The sequence below is a fragment of the Tenrec ecaudatus genome, chromosome 15, assembly GCF_050624435.1.
Source record: "Tenrec ecaudatus isolate mTenEca1 chromosome 15, mTenEca1.hap1, whole genome shotgun sequence".
Taxonomy (NCBI): domain Eukaryota; kingdom Metazoa; phylum Chordata; class Mammalia; order Afrosoricida; family Tenrecidae; genus Tenrec; species Tenrec ecaudatus.
In genome coordinates this window covers 116244795-116269138 of record NC_134544.1, presented here as the reverse complement: position 1 = coordinate 116269138, position 24344 = coordinate 116244795, and the positions used below count along the sequence as shown (strand labels likewise).

General features: G+C 37.7%; 1 protein-coding gene across 1 annotated transcript in view; it reads right to left on the bottom strand.

Annotated features, from left to right (window-relative positions):
* Positions 1-1340: 1340 nt before the first annotated feature.
* Positions 1341-24344, bottom strand: part of CEP76 (centrosomal protein 76) — a 58731-nt gene continuing 35727 nt past the window's right edge. Inside the window, exon 12 of the mRNA XM_075532946.1 lies at positions 1341-23506. Coding sequence (XP_075389061.1) covers positions 23368-23506 — 139 coding nt within the window. The 3' untranslated portion in view covers positions 1341-23367. The remainder of the gene's footprint in view (positions 23507-24344) is intronic.

Sequence of the window (24344 nt, the reverse complement as noted above, 5' to 3'; positions counted from 1 at the left end):
CTAAACAGAGCAGAAAGCTCATACTACTCTGTCTTTGCTCCTCCCTCCTCCATTATCCGTAGGCTCACTTATCTCGGAGTCATTTAGTGTTTTCAAGTGGACATGAGTCAACTGAAGCCATGGCAGTTATCTTTATGTCCTACATTGAGTGGGAAGGATGAGTACACCACGAATAGGTCATCAATACAATGTCATTAATTTCAGAGCTGAGGCTGGGGCCCTTTCCAGGAAAGTGTGTGGTCCTTGGGAGAGCAGATTCTGCTACAGTTGTTATTCTGCATGCCACACTATGATAGTCTGTAGGTGCCAACAGTCCACATGATGGGGGGCATAAGGAGCCTGGAAGAAGTATCTTTCCTACTGAGGCGGTTTATGGTTGATTTGTGTCTATTTGCAAGTCTACCATCCACCAATTCAGAATTCTGTAGGGCTAAAGCACAGATCTCCGGTATTTCTTATCGTATACGTTTGGGAACTAGGTCTAGCTCATGTTCTCATCTTTCCGAAATTGCTCTTGATGCTCACATTCTACTTTGACTTGGTAGATGGCTCACTTATCTCCCAAGCTCAAAGTATAATCCACAATAACCTACCCTACTTTTTAGTTTAATTGAATAAAGAATGAATTAGGAACATTCTAGTAATCATTTACACTTGTCTTGGTAATTTTTACCACAGAGTATTTGCCAGACTCTGCTCCTTATTTGAGTCATACATTTCCCTCAGGCTTTTCTAAGAATTGTTCTGTTAACCTTAATTCCTCTATCTTCTTGATCCTGTCTGTCTCAAGAGTTACTACTGGTGCACAATGTCTGTCCTTTCTTTGCTATATGTATACATTCCTCTATGGAACTAGAAAAATGAAGTCCTCGATCCTATTTTTTGCTAGTAATCATAGTCCTTCCTATTAGATGGTAGGAAAAAAATCAGAAACAGCGAAATTCATAAGCAACAACTTCCCAGATGTCATTGGAAAGTCATATGGGAATATTTTAAAGCAACTTCCTAACATTATTATTTTAGGGGTATTATAATTAGTCCCTTGCAAAATATATTGGTCATCTTCAATTGTGACATTGCTATAATGCCATACGATTTCAGTATTCATTCTATTACACAGTATTGTTTATTTTCATTTTAATAGGAGTAATTTTAAAATTTTGTTTGTCTTAGAATTATAAAATCTTTCTTTAGCTAAAGTTTAACATGAAAGGAATCACTCAGGACATCTAGGCTAACTGCTTGTAACCTTTATTCGGATTTAAAATGTAAAAGAAAAGGAAATTAACACACACAGAATTCCAAATGTTATCACTATTTAATTCTCTCACTTAAGTATGTCTTTATCCAAGAAATAACCATGACATAATTAAAAGTCCAATAATAGGACATTAACATCTTACATTTATTTTAATAAAAGCAAATTAATCAGAATACTAGAAGCAAAAATAATTTCAAAACATCTTAAAATTGTGAAATAGCAAACGAGTTTAAGTAATAGCAGAGAGAAGTTTACTAAAAGATAAAAGACCTCAAGAGAATTACTTGATCCAGGCAAGTCAACTATCACAATCTCAGTTTCACAAAGAAACAATGAGGCCCAGGAAGATTAGCTATCTCAGCCCTAAAGTTACTGGGTTAGGTAACATCAGAATCTTATGACTAGAAAATCAGGATCCTACTATTAGTTTTAGCATGTAGTTAATAACACAACTGCACAGCACAAAAACTAGCACTGATTAAGAAGGATACCAAATGATTTTAAACTCTTCTCTATATATTTTTATCAGAAAAACCACTTAGACATTTGAAATGATGTCAATTGATTCTGAAATTATGTGAAAATACCCTTATATTTCTAATAACACCAGGCAAAATTACAAAAAATAATTTCTTCACCATTTTTCAAATCATCTCTACTTATAAGGTAATTACCATGTATACTCAAGTATAAACCAAGTTTTTCAGCACATTTTTCGTGCAGTTTTTGTGGTAAAAGTAGGTACCTTGGGTACCTGATATTTGGGTCGGCTTATACTCAAATATATATGGTAACTATTTCTTAGTATCACACTTAGTTCTATACAATGAATATTTCAAGTAAACATCTTTAGATAACCGAAAGATACTAGTTTTAGTAAAATATTACCGTGAAAATTAATCAAGTCTTATTCTAAACATTCTTTACTACTTTAAGACATTAAAAAGCCCACAGATTATTGGACTTTGGACAGTACAAATCTAAAGTTACTTTTTAAATGAATAAGGTGAACCATACAAGAACACCTAAAAAAAAGAAACGATCCAAACAATATAGAGAAAATCATTAAAGAAATAAAAATGCTATATTCTAGACTATTCTCTAAGTACAAATGAAAAATAGTAAAAGATAAACACTGTCATTAGTTGCCAAGTCAACTCTGCACAATTAACCATGGAACATTCTCTGGAGACACCGTGCTAGATCATGAAACAATTTCAATACACTTAAAAGGATAGAAATAATACAGTGTATTTTCCTAACTACAATAGAATGAAAGTTTTTTTAAAATAGGGGAAAACCTTGGGAAACTAACAACTATGCAGAAATTAAACAACACATTCATAAGTAACCAATGGGTCAAAGATTTTAAAAGGTATATTAGAAAATACTTTGTAATAAATAAAAATGTAAATACAACACAACAAAAGTTATAGGATGTGCCTAAAGCAGTGCTTAGAGGAAAACTCACAGCTGCTTACATATTAAGAAGAAAGGCATTAAGTGAGAAGCCTAACGTTCCACTTAAGGAAAAAAGAATATAAAAGCTAAACCGAAAGTACTACAAAAACCCTCTCAAACTCATTGCTATCTATTCAGTTCTGACTCATGGTGACCAGGTAGAACTGTCCTGTTGGTTTCTTAGACTATAACTCTTTTCTGGAATTGGAAAGTCTCCTCTATCTCCACAGAATGGGTGGTGCTCTTGAACTGCTGACTTATAATTAGTAGCCCTCGACATAACTATAATGTCAAGAAGGAAGGAAATCATAAAGAGTATAGAAGAGATTAGTAAACAGGGTCTAGAAAAGAGAAAAATAAATCAAACCACAAGTTGGTTATTTGAAAAGATGTACAATTACAAACCTTCAGGTAAACAAGGGGTGTGTTGGGGGACTGCGGGGAGAACTCGAAATTACTAGAATCAGAAATAAAAGTAGACATTACTACTGTTCTTACAGAAATAAAAAAGGTGAAAAAGAAATGGTATGCAAAATAACATACCAAAATGTGAGGTAATTTAAATTAAAATGGACACAGACTAGTAAAATGGGCTCAAGAATAAGTAGAAAGCCAGAACAGATCTGTCACAAGTGAAGAGACTGAATTAGCAATTAAAAAAAAACTACCCACAAAGAAAACTCAGCTTCACCATTAAATTCTATCAACAATTTCTAGAGCTAATTTCAAACGTTCCAAAAAGTCTTTTTAAAAACATGCAGACAGAAATCCTTCTGAAGCCAGAATTACCCTGATACAAATTATCAAGTGGGAAAAATATATAGATAGGATCTTTTATGAATCTACACAAAAAGCCCTAACAAATCAAATCAGTAACATAAAAAGAATTATACACCATGAACATTTGGAGTTTATCCCAAGAATGCAGCTAGTTTACCATTAGAAAATCAATTAAGTCATATCAATTTAAAAAATAAAAAATAAATCATTGGATTAGTTCAAAAGATACAGAAAGAATTTGACAGAATCCAACACAACTTTATAACAAACACTAAAAAAGTAGGCGTAGAAGTGAATTCTCACAACTTAACAATTAATGTAAAACATAAGGTTGAAAGGTTAGTAGCTTTATTGAAAAAATCAGAAATAAGACAAAGATATTTACTTTTGTTATTTCTATTCAAATTCACTGAACACTTTAGCTGCGGCAATTAGGTAAATACATAAATAAGCAAATAGACATGGATGACAAATAAATAAATGACATCCATATTGGAAAAGAAGTAAAAATATATCTATTCACAGAGATTTCTATATATAGACATGATCTTAGAAATAGAAAATCTAAAGGAAATCTACATTAAACCAAATGAGTTCGGCAAGGTTGCAAGGCGCAGGATAAATGTAAAAAGATTCACTATATTTTCTAGCTGTAATAAACAAACTAAAAAGAGAATTACAAAACAATTCCAAAATATCAAAAATAAAATATTTAACAAAAGAAATATAAAACTTTTGCTATGAATACTACAAAACACTGTTGAAGAAAATTAAAGTAGATATAAAGTTGGAATGCATTCCATGCTCACAGAAGATTAAAAGTTATGATAGCAATATTCCCAAAGTTAACTGCAGACTCGTAGGTACTGTATATCAGAATCCCCAGTGGATTCATTGCAGAAACTTACAAGATGATTTAAATTCATATGGTAGTATAAGGGATCCAAAATATCCCCATCAGTCTTGTAAAAGAATACCAAAGTAGGAGTCGCACTTTCTGATTTTAATGAATAGTATAAAGGAAATAACAAAACAGTATAGTGATATAAAAAGTATAGACATATAGATCAATGTAGAATTGGGAATCCCCAAATAAACCTTTAATACCCATGGATGGTCAACTAATATTCACGTAAATGATTGGTAATGGTGCCAAAAATCACACCATGGGCCAACAGTAGTCTTTTCACCAAACAGTGCTTGGACAAGTAGAAAGCCACATGCCAAAACAATGAGGTAGACACGTATCCCATAACATACACAAAAACTAACTAAAAATAAATAATAAAATTAAATATAAGTGATACCGCTTTCAGAAGAAAATATAAGGCTAAATCTTCATGTCTTTGAATGACAGGGGCTTCATAGATATGAAAACAGCACAAACAAAAAAGGAATATGCAAATTAGATTTCTTCATATTTGAAAACTTTTATACTTCAAAGGAATACATCAAGAAAGTGAAAAGACAACTCATAGAATGGGGGGGGAGGGCGGTGTCGATTACAAATCCTATCTGAAAGGACCTGTATCGTTTAAACATTCTTCCATAAAACCAAACTGAACTCACTGTCAATGAGTCCACTGTGACTCCCAGAGACCCTATAAGACAAGGGTCTCAAAAAACCCGACTCTGTCGGTTTCCAAGACTGTAAGTCTGGATGGAGTAGAAGCCTTCACCTTTCTCCCGTAAACACGATTACAACTCAACAATACAGACACAACTAAAATGAAAATTGGTAGAAAATATGAAAAATATTTCCCAAAGAGAATACGGAAATGGCCTATAAGCACATGAGAAGCTGCTTGATATCATCAGTCGCCAAAGAAATGTAAATCAAATGAGGAACCACTTTACATAGAATACAAGGGCTAAAATCAGAGAGCAGATATTGACTAGAATGTGAAAATATCCGAACTCTTACGCTGCTCATTAGGAACGCATAATGTTATCACGTTTAGAAACAGTTCAGTAATTTCTTAAACGATAAAATATAGTTACCAAGTGACTCAACAATTCTACTCCAAGAAGAAAAACATGTATTCACATAAAAACTTGTAAGTAAATATTGCAAACCACATCAATCATAATAGCAAAATAAGTGGAAACACTTCAAATGCCCATCAGTGGAGAAAATGGATGGATAAAAAATATATGCACAAATATGGTATATCTATATTATGTATTATTATTCAGCTATTAAAAACTAAGCAAGCACTGACATGTTACAATAAAGAATAACCTTTGAAATATGTTCAGTAAAAAAGCCAGTCAAAAAAGATCACGTGCAATGACTCCACTTATCTAAGACATCTAAAATAGGGAAATATCGAGATAAAATATCCAATAGTGACATCATAAAAGATAATACTGCAAAAAACCAAGAATTCCAAAACACCTCATTGTAGCCTTCAGTATTGGTTTACAACTCAATGTAAAGAAGACTGAAATCCTCACAACTGGACTAATAGGTAACATCATGAGAAAGGGAGAAAAGGTAGAAGTTGTCAAGGATTTTGTCTTGCTTTCATCCACTATCAGTATTCATGGAAGCAGCAGTAAAGAGATCAAGACATGTCATGCATTAGGTACATCTGATGCACAAGACCGCTGTAGAACATTGAAGAGCAAGGCTGTCACTTTGAGGACTAAAGTGCGCCTTTCTCAATCCATGGTATTATTCATTGCGTCATCTACATGTGAAAGTTGGACATTGAATAGGAATACCAAAAAAGAACCTGTGCATTTTACTGTGGTTCTAGAGAAGAATGTTGAAAATACCATGGACTGCTAAAATATCAAACAAATCTATGTTGGAAGAAGTTAGGCCAAAGTGCTCCTTAGAGGCAATGGTGAGACTTCATTTTACATACTTTGGACCTTTTGTCAGGAGAGACCAATCCCTGGAGAAGGACATCTTGTTTAGTAAAGTGGAGTGGGGAGGATAAAAACAGGAAGACCCTTGATGATTAGGATTGACAGTGTTCTCACGTTGTGAGGATGGTACAGGACTGTGCAGTGTTTCGCTCTGTTGTGAATAAGGTTGTTACGGGTCTGAGTAGATTTGATGGCACCTAACAACATCCCCTGGTTTGTTCTAACTACTTCCTATGGTCTATGTAAAAAAAGTTTTGTTTTCATATCTCACACTGAGAGCTCTCTCTTAATCCACAGTTTCTGTTGTCCATCCACTGGGGCTGCTGGTGGTGGTGATGCATCCATCACTGCAGTCGGTTCCCCCTTCCACCCTCCTCCTCCCACGTTCCCCGACCCTCCCATTTCTGTTTATCTGACTTGGATTCTGTGAGTCGTTAACACTTAACTGTACCAGTGTACATTGCTCCCCTCTAGCCAGAACTGAAAGGCAGGATTGAGGTCATGATAGTTGGGAGGTGAGGAAGCCTCAAAGAACCAGAATAATATTGAGTATTTCATTGATGCTACACTGTGCCCTGGTTGACGTCCTTGTGACTCTTCTGTGAGGGGACATCCAATAGTCTACAAATGAGTTTTGGGTCTCTGCTCTGACCCGCCTCATTCTCAACAATGCTTGTTTGTTTGGGGTCTTCTGGTGCCTATTACCTGATTCCGTTGACCTCATGATCATGCGGGTTGGTGTACTTCTTCCATGTGGGCTTACTACTTTTCTGTTAGATGGCCGCTTGTTTAACTTAAAGCTTTTAAGACACCAGATTCTATACCTTTTGGTAGCTGGGCACCATCAGCTTTCTTCATCACATTCGCTTATGCACATATTTTGTCTTCAGAAATTGTGTCGGGAGGGTGAGCATCACAGAATGCCAGATTGTTAAAGTGTTCTTGCGCTGAGGGAGGTACCCAAAGTCCATCCACTTCCTCAATGTCGTGCCATATAAATATATGTACATAGGCCAATATCTCTATTTTTATAAATATATTTACATAAGTGCACACCTATGTTTATACCTCTATCCATAGCTTTGCTTCCTAGATCTTCCTGTTTCCTTTTACCTTCTTCCTGCCCCACCATCACAATTGCCCTTCTTCTGTCTCTTAGTAATTCCTCTCAGCTAGATTGATGTTGCTGCAACATCACAAGGATCTCAACATGCTTGTTGCTTTTTTTTAAGAAATTGCCTTATTTATGTATAACATTAATTGCATTGTTGTTGAGGTTTTAAGTGAAGTTAGAAAAGTTACTAGCAAATCCATTTCTTTTGTTCCATGGGGATTGTATTAGTGTCCTAGGGCTGCTTTAAAATATTACCACAAGGGTGTGGCTTAAAACAGAAGTATATTCTCATTTTGGGAAGTAAGTCTGAATTCAGGCTGTGAGCAGTCACCCTCTCTCTGAAGACTTTGTGGAAAGATCCTTGTCTCCTCCAACGTTTGGTAGCTCCAGGCATTCCTTGGTTGGTGGCAGCACAATTCCATTCTCTACATCTTTTTCACAGGGTTGTCTTCCATCTTGAGGAGCTATGGTGGCATAGGGGTTACGTATTGAGCTGCTAACTGCAAAAACCACCAACTGCTCATTGAGAGAAAGCTGAGGCTTTCTACTCCTGTAAAGTTACAGTCCTTGTTGTTGCTTTTAATTCTCTAGTTGTTTCCCTGTCTATGGAGTTGTTTGCTCACCGCTTCTTTCCACCATCTCCTCCTCCCCACAAGTCACTCCAGAACCGTCAATCCCGTTGCTTTCTCCTTGGGCTTGCTTCCCATGCTTATCTTATATAGGCAGGCAAAATAAGAACACCTTGTGTCCCCAGTATTGTCCTCTCACAGTATGCTCCAGCAAGGGGGCATCATATCTCGAGCTGTTGTTTGTCCTTTAGCAACTCCGTGAAGGGACATCATCCACAGAGCTTGGTGTCAGTTAGGGGGTCTTGTCCTTTGCTCTTTTTCCTTCTTGGTTTGCTTCTGTATGGGCATGGTAGGTCGGCCCCTCTCCCCAACACCTTTCTTGATTTTTAACCGTATAGTATTCCTTTGTTCTGTTTGCAGACCTGCCTCTTGATCCATGTACAAGTTACTAATGAGCACAATGAAGTGTTCTGGAACTCCCATTCTTTTCAAAGTTATCCACAGTTTATCAAGGTGCACACAATCGAATGCCTTGGCATAGTCGATGAAAAACAAATAGGAACAGAGAATACTACCTGGTTAAAATCATTAAAGATGTGCATTCTTTCATTATATTTATTCAAGAAGCTGGACTATATGAAGAACATAGCAACATGATTGGAGGACACTCAATAACAAGATGAAATAACTTTGCTTGCTGAAAGCCAAAAGTACTTGAAGCACTTTCTGATAAAGAGCAAAGATTACTGGCCTCAGTATGGATTAAAACTCAAAGGAAAGGAACATTCTCACAACTGAACCAGTACACATGATAAATGGAGAAAAGATGGAAGTTGCCAAGAATTTTGTTTTACTTAGATTCACAATCAATGTTCATAGACTCAGCAGTCAAGAAATCAAACATCACACCAAGGGCATGCAACAGATCAGTAAAGGGAACAGAGCAATGAAGTACCCAGGGAATACCAAAATTAGACTGTGGGGCCAGGGCTTGACACCCCATCAGACTGGATCAGAAAACACTCCTAAAGGCCAACAAACAGACCTTGAACTAAAAATGGGATTTTCTTGTTTTTTTGAGTCATTGGCTTTTTGTTGTTTTGTTTTATTTTGCTGCTTTGTTTTGCTATGTCTTGTTTTTGTGCATGTCATTATCTCTGCAGGTCTATCTAAATAAGATAGGCTGAATGAACAATCAGGAGGAAAAAACAACAGGACCAATGGTTCTGCGGGGAACATGGGAGAGGGGCAGGTGAGGGTAAAGGAAGTGCTGTAAACAAACCCAGGGAAAAGGGAACAAGTGATCCAAAACAGGGGTGAGGAGGGTGTAGGTCTGGTAGGGCGTGATCAAGGATAATGTAACCAAGAGGAATTACTGAAACCCAAATGTAGGCTGAGCATGATAGTGGGACAAGAGGAAAGTAAAAGGAAATAGAGGAAAGAGCTAAGAGGCAAAGGGCATTTATAGAGGTCTAAAAGATCTATGTGCATATATTTATAGGTTTAGTATTAAGATAGCAGATGGACATTTGGCCTCCGCTCAAGGACTCTCTCAATCCAAGAATACTTTGTTCTATTAAACTGGCATTCTATGATGCTCACCTTCCTGACACAATTGCTGAAGACAAAGTGGGTGCATAAGCAAATGTGGTGAAGAAAGTTGATGGATCCCAGCTATCAAAAGATACAGCATCTTGGGTCTTAAAGGCTTGAAGGTAAACAAATGGCCATCTAGCTCAGAAGCAACAAGGGCCACATGGAAGAAGCACACCAGCTTGTGTCATCTCAAGGTGTCAAAGGGATCAGGTATCAGGCATCAAAGAACAAAAAATCCTATCATTGTGAATGAGGGGGAGACCAGAGTGGGGCCCCAAAGCCCATCTGTAGGCAACTGAACATCCCCTCACAGAAGGGTTGCAGGGAGGTGACAAGCCTGTCAAGGTGCAATGTAGCAACGATGAAACATTCAACTTTCCTCCAGTTCCTAAATGCTTCCTCCCCACACTATCATGATCCCAATTCTATTTTACAAATCTGGCTAGACCGGATCATGTATACTGGTACAGATAGGAACTGGAAACACAGGGAATCCAGGGAGAATGATTCCTTCAGGACCAGTGGTGAGAGTGTTGATCCAGGAGGGTGGAGTGGAAAGGTGAAACCGATGACAAGGATCTACATATAACCTCCCTGGGGGATGGACAACAGAAAAGCGGGTGAAGGGAGACGTTAGACAGTGTAAGATATGACAAAATAATAATTTATGAATTATCGAGGGTTCATGAGAAAGGGGGGAGCAGGAAGGGAGGGGGAAAAACGAGGAGCTGATGCCAGAGGCTTAAGTGGAGAGCAAATGTTTTGAGAATGATGAGAGCAACGAATGTACAAATGTGCTTGACACAAGTGATGTATGTATGAATTGTGATAAGAGTTGTATGAGCCTACAATAAAATGATTTTTAAAAAATCAAACATATTGCACTGGGCAAACTTACTGCCAAAAAAAAGACCTCTTTACGTGTTAAAAGGCATATAATGTTCATCTGGCACAAGTCAAGGAATTTTCAATGACCTCATATGTGAAAGCTGGACTGCGAATAAGGAAGAATGAAGAATTGATACCATTCAATTATGGTGCTGACAAAGGATAGTAAATACATACCATGGACTTCCAGAATAATAATCAAATCTGTCTTGGAAGAAATCCAGTCAGAATGCTCCTTAGAAGTAAGGATGATGACTTTAAGGATGTCCTTCGAACATTCTTAGAGCAGGACATCATGCTGGGTAAGGTCAGTGAAAAGAGGAAGACTGGCGATAAAATCTGACTGCCCATAATCAAAAGCAAAACGGCTGGCACAGTGACGACAACAATGGACTCAAACAGAGCAATGAATGGAAGGACGGCGCAGGTGTAAGCAATGTTTCCTGCTACTTTAATGAAGTAAAAAGTATTCCAATAAAGTCAGCATTTTTGGGTCCATATTCACATTAAGTTGCACACTACTATGTGTGCAGTACCATTATGAAAACGTTTACATTAATGTGAGAAGTACCAAAATATGACACAGAGACATGAAGTGTGCACTTGCAGTTAGAAAATGGATGGCACTGACAGACTGGCTGAACACAAAATTTCCACAAACTTTTAATTTATAAAATATGCAGTATCTGTGAAGGACAATACAGCAAGCTGTGCCTGTACTTAGAATGAATTTTATGTGGTTACATTTCAATACAAGGATTCCTGGTGGTGTAGTGGGTTACATACTAGGCTGCTAACCACAAAGTCAGCAGTGTGAACCCACCAGAGACACTCTGTAGGAGAAAGATGAGTCTTTCTACTCTCCCTATATTCTCAAACCCACAGGGTCAGTTCTAATCTGTTCTATAGGGTGGTTATGAGTTGGGAATGACAAGATGCCAGTGAGTTTTTTTAATTTCAATAAAGCTATTTAAAAATCAAAAACTGGTGATAAAATCTGATAGCCCATAATCAAATCAAATAAGATTTTTATAATTTCTGAGAACCATCTCCTTATTTTATATTATATTATGATCCTCTCATCAGACATTTTAACAAAAAAAGGAAAGATGATGGAAAAGTTAATAAAAACAGGCTAATTACATCTAATTTGTGACTGGATTTCAGAATCCCCCCTGAAAGCGCTGAATATAACGGATATATTTTCTGAATACAGACTAGTGGGTACTATCCTCAGTTGTTCACTGAATTTGTAAGTAACCGAAGAGTAAAAGTCTACATGCCTCCATCTAATTGAGCAATCACATCACCTTAGGCAGCTCACTAAATAAACTTCCCAGGAATCTTCCCCAAAGTATAGTTCTAATTCCATCTGTCAGAGACTTGATACCCTGTATATTGTAATTTTCCATAGGTCACCATAAGAGGCAGACAGATGCCTTCCATAAACTAGATGAGAAACAAAAATACAGATGGTTGGCTGACGTGTGAGCAGCACTTTTCTGATTAGCTTTAAACAGTAGAGATAATAGTGTCTCTTTCCTCGTATTGTAAAAATATTTCCAAACCCATCTGTTGGATGGAGACAGAGAAAAAATGCCAAGTTGCCACTAAGAGATAAGGTAAACAAGACGTAAACTTCTGATCAAAGTTTTGAGTTCAGGAAATAATCTGATATGAGAGATAATATGTTCCTTGACCAAGGAACCTGTTCAAGGAAATCCTAGATATTTACAAAGTTCTCCAACCATGAGCAAGAAAGTAAACATTCTTTTCAACACACATGGCTCATATTCTAAAATAGACCACAGGCTGGGCAATAAGGCAACCTGAACAAATTCAAACACATACAGGTCATTTGAATCATCTTCTCAAAGTACAGTGCCATAAAACTCAACATCAACAATACAAGGAATAAAAAAACAAAGATAAACACTTGGAGACTCACAACACACAATTCAAAAAGGACTGGGTATGAGTAAGAGATGAAATTAGGAAGTTCCTAGAAACAAATGAGAATGATAACGCAACATACCAAAACCTATGGGACACAGCAAAGTTTTCAGAGGTCACTTTATAGCAATTAATACACACATGAAAGAGGAGAGAATCATGTTAAACACCTTAACACAACCTCCAACAACTAGAACAAGGTCAATAGCACAAAACTTCCAACAGCAAGAGAAATAAAAACTAGAGCAAAAATAAATGAACCGGAGAACAGAAAAACAATGGGAAACAATCAACATAGCAAGAAGTTGGTTCTTTGAAAGGCTCAACAAAATCAACAAACTGCTAGTAAACTTAACAAAGAAAAATACCAAATGACAATATCTAAAATTAGGAATAAAACAGGCAGCACCACAACACATCCAAATGAAAATTAATAATATTAAGGCAGTATTATGGAACAAGAAATTTAATCATGTGGATGACACGGACAAATACCTAGAAAAACTGTCTCTCCAAATTAACACATATGGACATTAAGAACTTGAACAGACCATAGCAAAAGAAGAATTACATAAAATCATCAAGAAACTCCCAACTAAAAAAAGCCCAGGTCCTGATGGCTTCACAGGAGAATTTTACCTAGTATTCGGAGAACTGACACCAAGCCTACACAAACTCATATAGTATACAGAAAGGGACAGCAAACTCATTCTATGAAAGCAGCATAGCCTTGATACCAAGCCTCCAAGTGGCCTGTACCCTTGAACTGAGGACGGAGGTCCTCTCTGATGGGAGAGGAAGCAGGGCCCCAGGTGGTAGAGTTAGCAGTCATAAGATCGTGGCGAGGAACCCCTGGCTTGGTGGGTGTCCAATGTAAAGGGACCCAGAACCACCTTGATGCTGCCTTGAATTGCTATGACAGGTTTAGATGTGTTGGGCAGGGACCTGCAATTGGAAGAATTGATCCCATGCTCAGGATAAACAGAGCTCAATCAATCAGGAGCTAGAACTGCAGGACAAGAACTCATGGGCAGTGGCGCTGTACCGCACAGACTCCTCATACAGACAGTGTCTGGAATTCTGCGCCATTGGAAACATTATCGAAGCTATTAATGTAATCGATTGCCTTATACCCCCAGGGGAATGATTGACTATGTTTTTCCTTTTTGTTTCTTTGGGTGTCAGATTCTGTCTTTTGTTTTTGTGTTTGTTTTCTGGAAGTCTGTTTATTGCTGCTGGTGGTGTTTTGTTTTATCCTCTTTTACAACTGGTGGTGTTCTTAAGAGGTTCTGTTTTTGTCATAATACAGCCACTATAGTAAACCACAGTAGTGCATAACCCGTGCACAAGCAGATTGCTCCCACTTAGCTCTCGCCCCAATCCAAGACCACTTAGTTCTGAAAACAGCTTTGTTCCATATTCACCTTCATGAAATGATGAGAGGGTGCTACAGAAGCGTGTCCTGGAGATAGATGATTGCCTAACCATTGGAATAGTGTATGCGGGGCTTGAATTGAAACAAACATCCATCTAAATGAAGAGCTAACTAAGTCCACACGGAGAAGCACACCAGCTGTGAGATCCAAAGGTAACAATAACAAAACCCAACTATGACAAAGGGCAAGTATCAGAGTTTAAATGGTAAATGCTCAATTTACAGAAGGCTGTGGAGGACAGTGTGAGCCCAAAACTCATCTGCAGAGTATCTAGTCAAGAGTAAGCCACTGGCAGACCCCTCTAACCACAGGCAAGGGGCTCAAACAGCTTTGCTATCAGGCAGAGATCATTGTAAACTTGATTATGCTCAGTCGAACTTGATATTTGAGTCAGTTGACCTCCCTCTTGACCCAACCTGAATTTGTTCTAGACACAAGTATTTCTTGATTGTTCCGCGACAAAAATTTCTTCCCTGGCTATTTAAATATTTAAGACGGTCTTTTCTTTCTTACTTGTTACTTGTATTTTTATCTTTATATTATTTTATCCTTGCCATTTTATTGTTTTTTATTGTTTCTGTTGGGTTTCACAGTTTGTGAAGCACAGGAGTAGATGCATAGAGCTAGTAACTGATGCAGTGGTTTATTTGGGATGGGGGAGGAGATCAGGAAGGTGAGGGGATTTGGGGAGCAAACAACAAATGAGGGAGTGGGGAAGGAAGACTAGAACTGATAGTGATTATGTATATACAACATATTTTAAAAGCAGTTTAACCATGGAAGTGTATGATGTGTGAGTATTATACAAGGAAAACCATGAGGAAAAAAAGAAGCAAGAAACCAAGCTTGACCAATGATCACCATGGGCAAAGGGGGGAGTTGTTGCATGGGGGCACTGAGTTTATATCAATGGTGATAGAATAATTTTCAAAAGGATATCAATAATGGTTGTACAAGATAAAAAGTATAATCAATGGCACTGAATTATACAATAAGTTGTGGAATTGGAGAATGTTCTGATGTGGGTGTGATTTTAGTTAGAAAAAAATTACATGAATAACAATAACTACAATGAAGAAGGAAATGTTCTAGAATTGAATATGGTGACAACTGTACAGCTTTTTTATATGATTGAATTATTGAACTGTATGACATAGGGATGAAATGTAAATAAAATGATTTTTTAAAAAAGATCCCACAAAGATAAAAAACTACAAACCAATATCACTCATGAACATAGATGCAAAAGCGCTCAACAAAATCTTGGCCTATAGAATCCAACAACATATCAAAGAAAAAAATACACCATGAACATGTGGGATTTATGCCAAGGATGCTTCAATATTTGAAAAACAATTAACATAATCTATCACATTAACAAGAAAAAAGATTAAAATCATACAATCATATTAATACAGAAAAGCATATGAACATCCATCCCTAAGATAATAGGAATAGAAGGAAAAATACTCAACAGAAGTAAGGCCATCAAAAAAAAAAAGAAGTAAGGCCAGCTATGAAAAACAGTAGCCAATATTACACTCAATGGAGAAAAGCTGAAAACATTTCCACTGAACAAGGGAATCCAACAAGGATGTTCCTTATTCACACTCTTATTTAGCACAGTGCTGGAAGTGCTAGCCAGAACCATAAGACAATAGTAAGAAATCAAGGAAAGACAATACTCTCACTATTTGCAGATGATATGGTTTATATAGAAAGAATTCTAAGATGTCCCCAGTAAGATTGCTGAAAACAACTGGGAAGTTGACTAGAGTAGCAGGATACAAAATTAAAAAGTAGAAATCAACTAGACTCCTATATGCTCCTGAGGAGAATAGCAAAAAAGACATCAAGAAAAGAATGCCTAGACCAGAGCCATCATAAGAGCTCAATAAAGACTCTGGAGTAAAAGAAAGAAAAGATGCCTAGCTGCACAAGAGACAGAAGACCTAGGAATAAACCTAAGCCCCAAATGAGATGCCTGTACAAAGAAAACTATAGAACATGATTACAAGAAACCAAAACTGGCCTACACAAATAGAAGCATATCCCCTGTTCATGGATCCAAAGACTCAATATTGTGAAAATGTCAATACTAACTAAAGCAATCTACAAATTCAATGCAATCTCGATCCAAATTCTAGAATCATCCTTTACAGAAATGGAAAAATTATCAACCTCATATGAGGGAAGAAATCAAGGACAGGCAAAGAACTCTTCAAAAAGGTGGTCTTGTACTACCTGACCTCAAAACCTACTAACAGTTGCCAAAAAGCCTGGCATTGGTATAATGACAGATACACAGACCAATGGCTCAGGACAGAAAACCCAGGAATAAATGGAGTCACACACAGACAACTGATTTTTGACACAGGACCACCAAGCATTAAATGGGAACCAGATGCCCTTTTCAATAAACAGTGCTGGGAAAACTGGAATATCTACCTTCAGAAGAATGAAACAACCCGTATCTCACCCCAAGCCCCAAAACAAACAGAAGGTGGATCAAAGACCAGAGTTATCAGGATCATCAATAAGAAAATTGGGACAAATCTAAGTTCCCTAGTATAGGGAAATACATGGGCTACCATATATAACAAAGGAAGCACACTCCAAGGAAGACAAAATGGATGAATAGGACCTATTAAAAATAAAACATTTATGTACCTCGCAAGATTTCATTAAAAAAGTGAAATAAGAACCCACAGATTAGGAAAGGATATTTAGCAATGACATAAAAGACAAAGGACTAATTATTAAAATTCACAGTATCCTACAAGCCTACAACAAAGAAAAAAAACTAACAACTCTCTGGGGTAAACAAAGGACCTAAACAGATGAGCCACAAAGGATGACACCTGAGGAAATGCTCTCATTCAGTAGCCATCCTGGAAAAACATGTCAAAACAACCATAAGATACCATCTAACACCCATAACTGCAGTCCAAGTTTTAAAAACTGAGAAGAACAAATGCTAGAGAGGGTATAGTGAGTCTGGAACTCTTACTCACTGCTGGATGGCTTGTAAATACATACAGCTACTCTGAACAGCAATGTGGTGATTCCTAAAGCAAATGGCAGTAGAAATACCACTAGTGGTATATACCCCAAAGAAATACGAAACAGATCATGCACAGATGTATGCCCCCCCATGTTCATTACAGCAGTTCACAATAACAAGAAGTTGGAAGCAGCCTAAATTGCCATCAGTAGGAAGATTGGATAGAAAAATTCTGGTATTTACACACAATGGAAAACTACACATCCCTGCAAAACTGTGATAAAACCCCTCAGGACATGGAGGGATCTGGAAAATATTATGCTGAGTGAAGTTAGTCAGTGACATAAGGACAAATACTGTATGAGTTCTCTAAGACCAAGCAAGAAGATGGGCACAAATTCGGGCTTGCAGGGCATCCACTCTGCTGGCCAGAAAGCCTGATAGCTCCTGAATGGTGTCGACAAACCACAGACCTTCATATCCAGGTCTCTTGAAGGTTACTTTAGCAGAGGGCTCCTCACATCAGCTGGGATCAAATTGGTAAGGGAGGGGGAGGGGAGGGGATCTACTGAGTGGTTGCCATGCAGTTATGACGAGGTCCCTGTACAAGTAGACCTCCCTATCAGAAGGATGAGGAATATTGACGGGAAAGTCAAGTGAGAAGACACATATGGGGGAGCACGCATGCATTCCTGTTGGTAGGAAAAGTGGGAGGACCAACTTCCAGGTGGGGGTAAAAATGACTGAAAATGCTCCTGGGGGCTCTATGTGGGGAGTGTCCCTGATGGCATGAACAGACTAGGTCACACAGGCCCGGGTACATCTCAGTCTTCAGGGCATACAACGCCTGAACTGGACTCTACCGCAGACACACTTGTAACCTGAGAACTGAAGACTGAAAATTCATGGTGTCTGAGGAAATAGAAAGCAGCTATACCAAGATCATTGAACTGTCTGTGGGCAATCATGGTCTTGCATTAAAACATATATTAGCCCAACAAACCTGTGGCTGACATTCTCAGTGAATGTTATTGTAAATTTTCCCCTGACAATCAACTTCCATTGTTCATGTAAACAGCACCCAGCAACAAAAAGATTGATTCTACACAAGTGAATAATTCGGGTATGGTAATATGTATGGAGTTGGCCTACATTGGCCCAATATCCCTCTCTCAACAGTGCTTTAAAAATTAGTACCAGGAGTTAATCAATGACATAATTAACAGAAGATTCCCCCAGGGAGAGGAACAATATGACTCTACCATAAATTAACAAGGAGGTCTCTAAAGAGCCAAAGGCAGATTGAAAAAAAAAATAGACACAGGAATGGGTTTTGGGCTTGCACTAAATCCTAAGTCCATTTTAAGAACAATTAGTTCTTACATCAATGGCCCTGCTCGACACTCACCCTTAGGAAAGGAACACATATGATATGAGTGCGATAGCAAAATGTGATGACGGAATTACAGTATATACTTGAGTATAAGCTGACCCAACTATCTGCCAAGGCGCCTAATTTTACCCCAAAATGGCATTAAAAATGTGCTGAGAAATTCAGCTTATATTCGAGTATATACGGAAGATGTTGCCTAGCTAGCAGATAAAATGGCGTCAGAGGTCTTAAAGGACACCAACATTAGTGACCAAAAGATTATAAATCATATAATCCAAAGCCAAAGGAGGGAATAGTAACAGAACCTAAATTGTGAGAATCTGGTTTGCAAAAGGCTATTGGCGACAATAGGAGCCCAAAATACATTTGTGAAATCTATACAGGAAATAAGCTCAGGTGATTTCCCTCTACTTAATAGAGATATGAGAAGAAATGGTTACCAAATAGTGCAATGGAGAGATGACTACAGGCGATAAAATGAAAAACCTGACTTGAAGGGTTAAAATATTGTCAATTGATCCCCACCCCCGCCCTTTGGTGCAACTTGAACCTGATCTGGTTTTCAACATTTTCTGTATTTTTTTGTTTTTGTTTGTTCATATTGGGGTTGATCAGAATGTATTTGGTCATTGGGGGTGACCCTCTTGAATTTTTGTTATATGATTTTGTGTTTTCCAGTATGTGAAACCCAGGACTGATTAACCTATAGGGAAGTAGAATGAGGGGTTCTGAAGGGTACAGTGAGGTTGGGCATAAAAGGGAGAAAAAGAATGCTTTGAAACTAATTGTGATGACAATTGTACAGTATAGCTTGATGTGCTTGAACTATGGAATGCTGTATTTGTATAGCTCCCAATAGAATGATTTTTGGGGGGGATATTATAGGGACACAGTACCAAAATAAGAAAGTATCAGTTCAGTTTAAAAACTGATAACTCCCCAACCAGAACTAGCCCAGACCTGGAACTATGTAGGGGTTTTTTTCCTTCCTTCCTTTCTTTTCCCGTCGTCTTTTTCTCTTTCCTCTTTTTTCAACCATATGTTTCCATATTATTTGGACTAGAACATTGCTGGTTTGCCTAATTAAATGGGTTGAATATGGGAGGGAAGCTCGGGAAGAAGGCAATGGGGCCAATGGCCCTGGAAGGTAGAGGTGTTGGCCTATGTACATATATTTATAAGGCAATACACTGAGGCTGCATATGGGTCTTGGGCCTCGCCTCATTCCTTCCCTCAATACAAGAACACTTTGTTCTAACAAATTGACATTCTGTGATACCCACCCCCTACATGATCACTTAAGACAAAATGAGTGCATAAGTAGACGTGGTGAAGACAGAGGATGGTGTCCGGCTATTAAAAGATATAGTGTCTGGGGTGTTAAAGGCTTGAAGTTAAACAAGTGGCAATCTAAAAGTGAAGCAATAAGTCCACATGTAAGAAGCACACCAGCTGGTGTGATCGTGAGACGCCATCGAGACCAGACAATGGGCATCTGAAGATTCACAACAAACAGTAAACACATGAACAAAAATGCACTGGTGAGAATGGAGTGGGGTTGGAGTGGAGACCCAAAGCCCATCTGTGGACAACGGAACATCCCGCCATAGAGGGGTTGTAGAGAGGGGATAAGTCAATCAGGGTGCAGTAGAGCACTAATGGATCACGCAATATACCTCTAGAGGCCTCCTCATCTCCCCTCCCCCGCTATCACAACCTCTGTGTCACCTCCGAATCTAGACTAGACGGGACCATGTACATAGGTTTAGTTAGGAGATAAAACTCACAACACATGGAACTGAAGAATAGGAATGGAAATAGATATACTAATAGGTAGGGGGAAGGGAGGGAGAGGTGGGGACCGAGGGCTTTGATGGCAATGAATGGCATATAACCACACACCCACATCCATGGGGAAGAACAATAGAAACCAGGGGGGCAGGGGAGGGAGACAGTGGTCGGTGTGAGATTTGAAAATAATTAACAATCTATAATCTTTTGAGGGGCCACGAGGGTTTGTGAGGGGGAGGGGGGACAGGGGAGAGAAGGTGATCCCAAGGTCTCAAAGGAAAGCAAATGTCTAGAAAATAACAATGGAAATAATATGTACGAATATGTCGGATACAATTGATGTATGGATTATAAAAAGAGTGTCAGAGCCCCCAATAAAATGATCTCAACAAACAAAAAATGGAAAACTCATTCTAAGGGATAACACCGTGTAGGAAATGAAGGACATAATGGCAATTCTTGTTCACTTCCTATGGAAGAAGTCCACTGATGAACAGCCGATAATAACACTAGCATTTCCATCATTTCATCTTACACTATTCTGGCTGAAAAATTACAGATTAGCAAACTTTCTGCTCAGTGGGTCCCAAAATTGGTGGACCCAAATCAGCTACAAAAAAGAGCAAAGTTTTCAATGGAAATTTTAAACAAGCAGGATCAAGATTCTGAAGCGTTTCTTAGAACAATTAGTTATTTACAGCAGGTGGAACAGGAGTTACTAACAAGATCTGGGAATACAACGCACAGCCAAAGTAAGTGGTTCACTTAAAGCACCGGTTCTCACCTGTGGGTTGTGACCCCCCCCCCCCAAAGGATGGAACGACCCTTTCACAGGAGTCTCCCAACTCATAACAGTAGCAAAATTACAGTTATGAAGTAGCAATGAAAATAATTTTATCAATGTAGGGTAGAAAGGGGGAACTGATTACAGGAATCTACATATAGCCTCCTCCCTGGGAGAGAGACAGCAGAGAAGAGGGTGGGGGAGACATCAGACAGTGTAATATGTGACAAAATAATAATACATGAATGATGAAGGGTTCATGAGTTGGGGAGAGTGGGGAAGGGAGGGGGAAAATGAGCAGCAGATATTAAGGGCTCAAGTAGAAGGCAAATGTTTTGAGAATGATGATGGCAACAAATGTACATATGTTCTGGACACAATGGATGTATGTATGGATTGTGATTAGAATTGTATGAGCCCCCAATAAAATGATTAAAAAATATATGCTTAAAATAAAAAGAATTTTATCGTTCGGGGTCACAACGTGAGGAACGGTATTAAAGGGTTGCGGCGTTAGGAAGGTTGAGAACCACTGACTTAAAGTAACAGTAGCTATGTCAAGAACAACTGTAACAGAAATAGTTTTGGGGAATTCTCAAGGTATTGTGCTTGACAACTTTTTCTAGAGGGCCAAAGAATGGCAGTATCTATTTTTTTCACGCTAAGAGTTTAGGCATCCACTTATTTGACACCTTTTGAGATCTTCTTTCTTAATCTTAAAATATCTATATTTATAGGGCACTTTTTTCTTCAGTTAACAATTTAAAATAGAATACAACTGATATGCAAGATATGACAAAATAATAATTTATAAATTATCAAGGGATCCTGAGGGAGGGGGGAGTGGAGAGGGAGGAAAAAAAAAGGACTTGATGCAAAGGGCTTAAGTGGAGAGCAAATGCTTTGAGAATGATGAGGGCAAAGAATGCACAGATGTGCTTTACACAATTGATGTATGTATGGATTGTGATAAGGGTTGTATGAGCCCCTAATAAAATGTTTAAAAAAATAAAAAAGAATACAACTGCTGTGATTAAATTCCCAGGATGCTGCTCAGTTCTTTAAGGAAGGTTGGAACTGGTATCATCACCTACAACAGTATCTTCAATTTTAGAGTTACTGTTGAGAAATAAAATTTTCACTTTAAATTTTCCTCATCCTTTTTGACAACCTAACCTTAATAATTTGCATCAAGTAGCACATTGTAACCAGTTTTCTCTCTGTTGAGAGCTTATTTTGGCAACAATAAAAGTCTTATTTTTTTTAGTCATCCTTATCATTTCAGTCTCTGGGCTGATTATCATTTTCAATGAAGAAATGGTCAAAGAGCAAATAAATTTTAAAGGTATAAAAAACAAACTAAATCATATATATCGTAAAACAAAAATAAATGTGGGGTGCCCTTAGATCTTAATTTTTAAAACATGAAATCATTTTGTTTGCAATGATAAATTAGTGATGAAAAGGATAATTCGTCTAAGAAGACAGATGGATGAAGCAACAAAATTAAAAACCACAAACAAAATAACTAAATGGGAAGTCGAACCTATCACTTATACCATGTGGTTGCTTACAAAAAGTCAAATTACTGTAGTCTTTTCAGTGCTAGCTTTTGCTCATTTTCAGAACTACCTTTAAATTTTCTAATTTAAAAACAAATAGCATCAAGTTGCACCTGCTTATTCTCATACAATAATTCTCTAACTTGGTCACATATTTGCTGATATTTTTAACACCACAATGGAAGAGACAGAAAAGTGATTTCAAAAGATAAAACTCATCAAATAGTTTAGTAATAAATCCTGTGACCATAGAAAATCCATGATACCCCATATGAACTACAGAAAACACACGTGTCATAAGAGGGGTGCAATAAATATTTGTAAATTTATACATGTGAAATCTCTAAGTATTAATATTTATGCTTTTCTGCTTTACTTTTTCCTAATCTTTTTTTTTCCTAATCTTATTTTAAGGTCTTCTTATAAGTCTAAAAAGTCGCAAATATAACTTGAGCTAAGAGTAAATAACAAAGGTGACAATTCATCAGAATGCTTTTTCATTTATGTAATAAATCTATTCTAAGATCAATTTCTCTAGATCTGTATAAAATAATCTCATTAATCTATGAAAATGATAAGCCAGATTTTACCCTGGCTAAAACCTTGGACAAATATCTGGTTATTTACCAACAAAACGAAAAATGACTAAATTTTATAAACTATTAAATATGTATCCACAACAAAATATTTATTAAAATATAATATACCTTTAATTTATAAAGTTTACACATGCTTCTAATCCTTCACAATCATTATATTTGCAAACATTATTATTATATGCAAAACTGTAATGTAATATCCAGCCAGATTATAATTTTAAAATAAAGACCAAATACTTAGTAATGTACAATGTGTAAAATCCTAGTAAAACGCAGGTATAATTTGTGAAATGCTACTCCTATAACACTGAGCGATATTTACAAGCAAACATGATCCAAACAGCACAAGCAGATTCAGGGTATGTAAACACTCGGACACGAACTGCCAGTCGCACCTGGTCTCCACGGCAACAAATGATTTCTTCACAGAAAGGAGATCTGTATGAGGAATAAAATATACTCAATTAAGAAGTGAAAACAAAGTAAAAGGAAATACAGGAAAGAAATAGGCAAAGCGCATTTATAGAGGTCTAAATACAGGCATGTACATATGTAAATATGTTTATATATGATGATGGGGAAATAGATCTATGACATATAGTTACAGGTTTAGTATTAAGGTAGCAGATGGACATTGGGCCTCCACTCAAGTACTCCCTCAAAGCAAGAACACTTTGTTCTATTAACCGGGCATTCCATGATGCTCACCTTCCCGACACGTTTGCTCAAGACAAAGTGGGTGCATAAGCAAATGTGGTGAAGAAAACTGATGGTGGCCACCTATCAAGAGATACACTGTCTGGGGTCTTAAAGGCTTGAAGATAAACAAGCGGCCATCTAGCTCAGAAGGAACAAAGCCCACATGGAAGAAGCACACTAGCCTGTGTGATCACGAGGTGTCCATAGGATCAGGTATCAAAGACCCAGAACAAAAAAAATCTTATCGTTATGAATGAGGAGGAGTACGAAGTGGAGACCCAAAACCCAGCTGTAGGCAACTTGACATCCCCTTACAGAAGGGTCTCAAAGAGGAGACGAGCCAGTCAGGGTGCAATATAGCACCAACAAAACATACAACTTTCCTCTAGTTCTTTAATGCTTCTTCGCCCCTTCTATCATGACCCGAATTCTACCTTACAAATCTGGCTAGACTAGAGCATGTACACAGGTAGAGATAAGAGCTAGAAACACAGGGAACCCAGGACAGATAAACCCCTCTGTGCCAATAATGAGAGTAGATATGCTAGGAGGGAAGGAGGAGAGGGGAGAAAGGAGG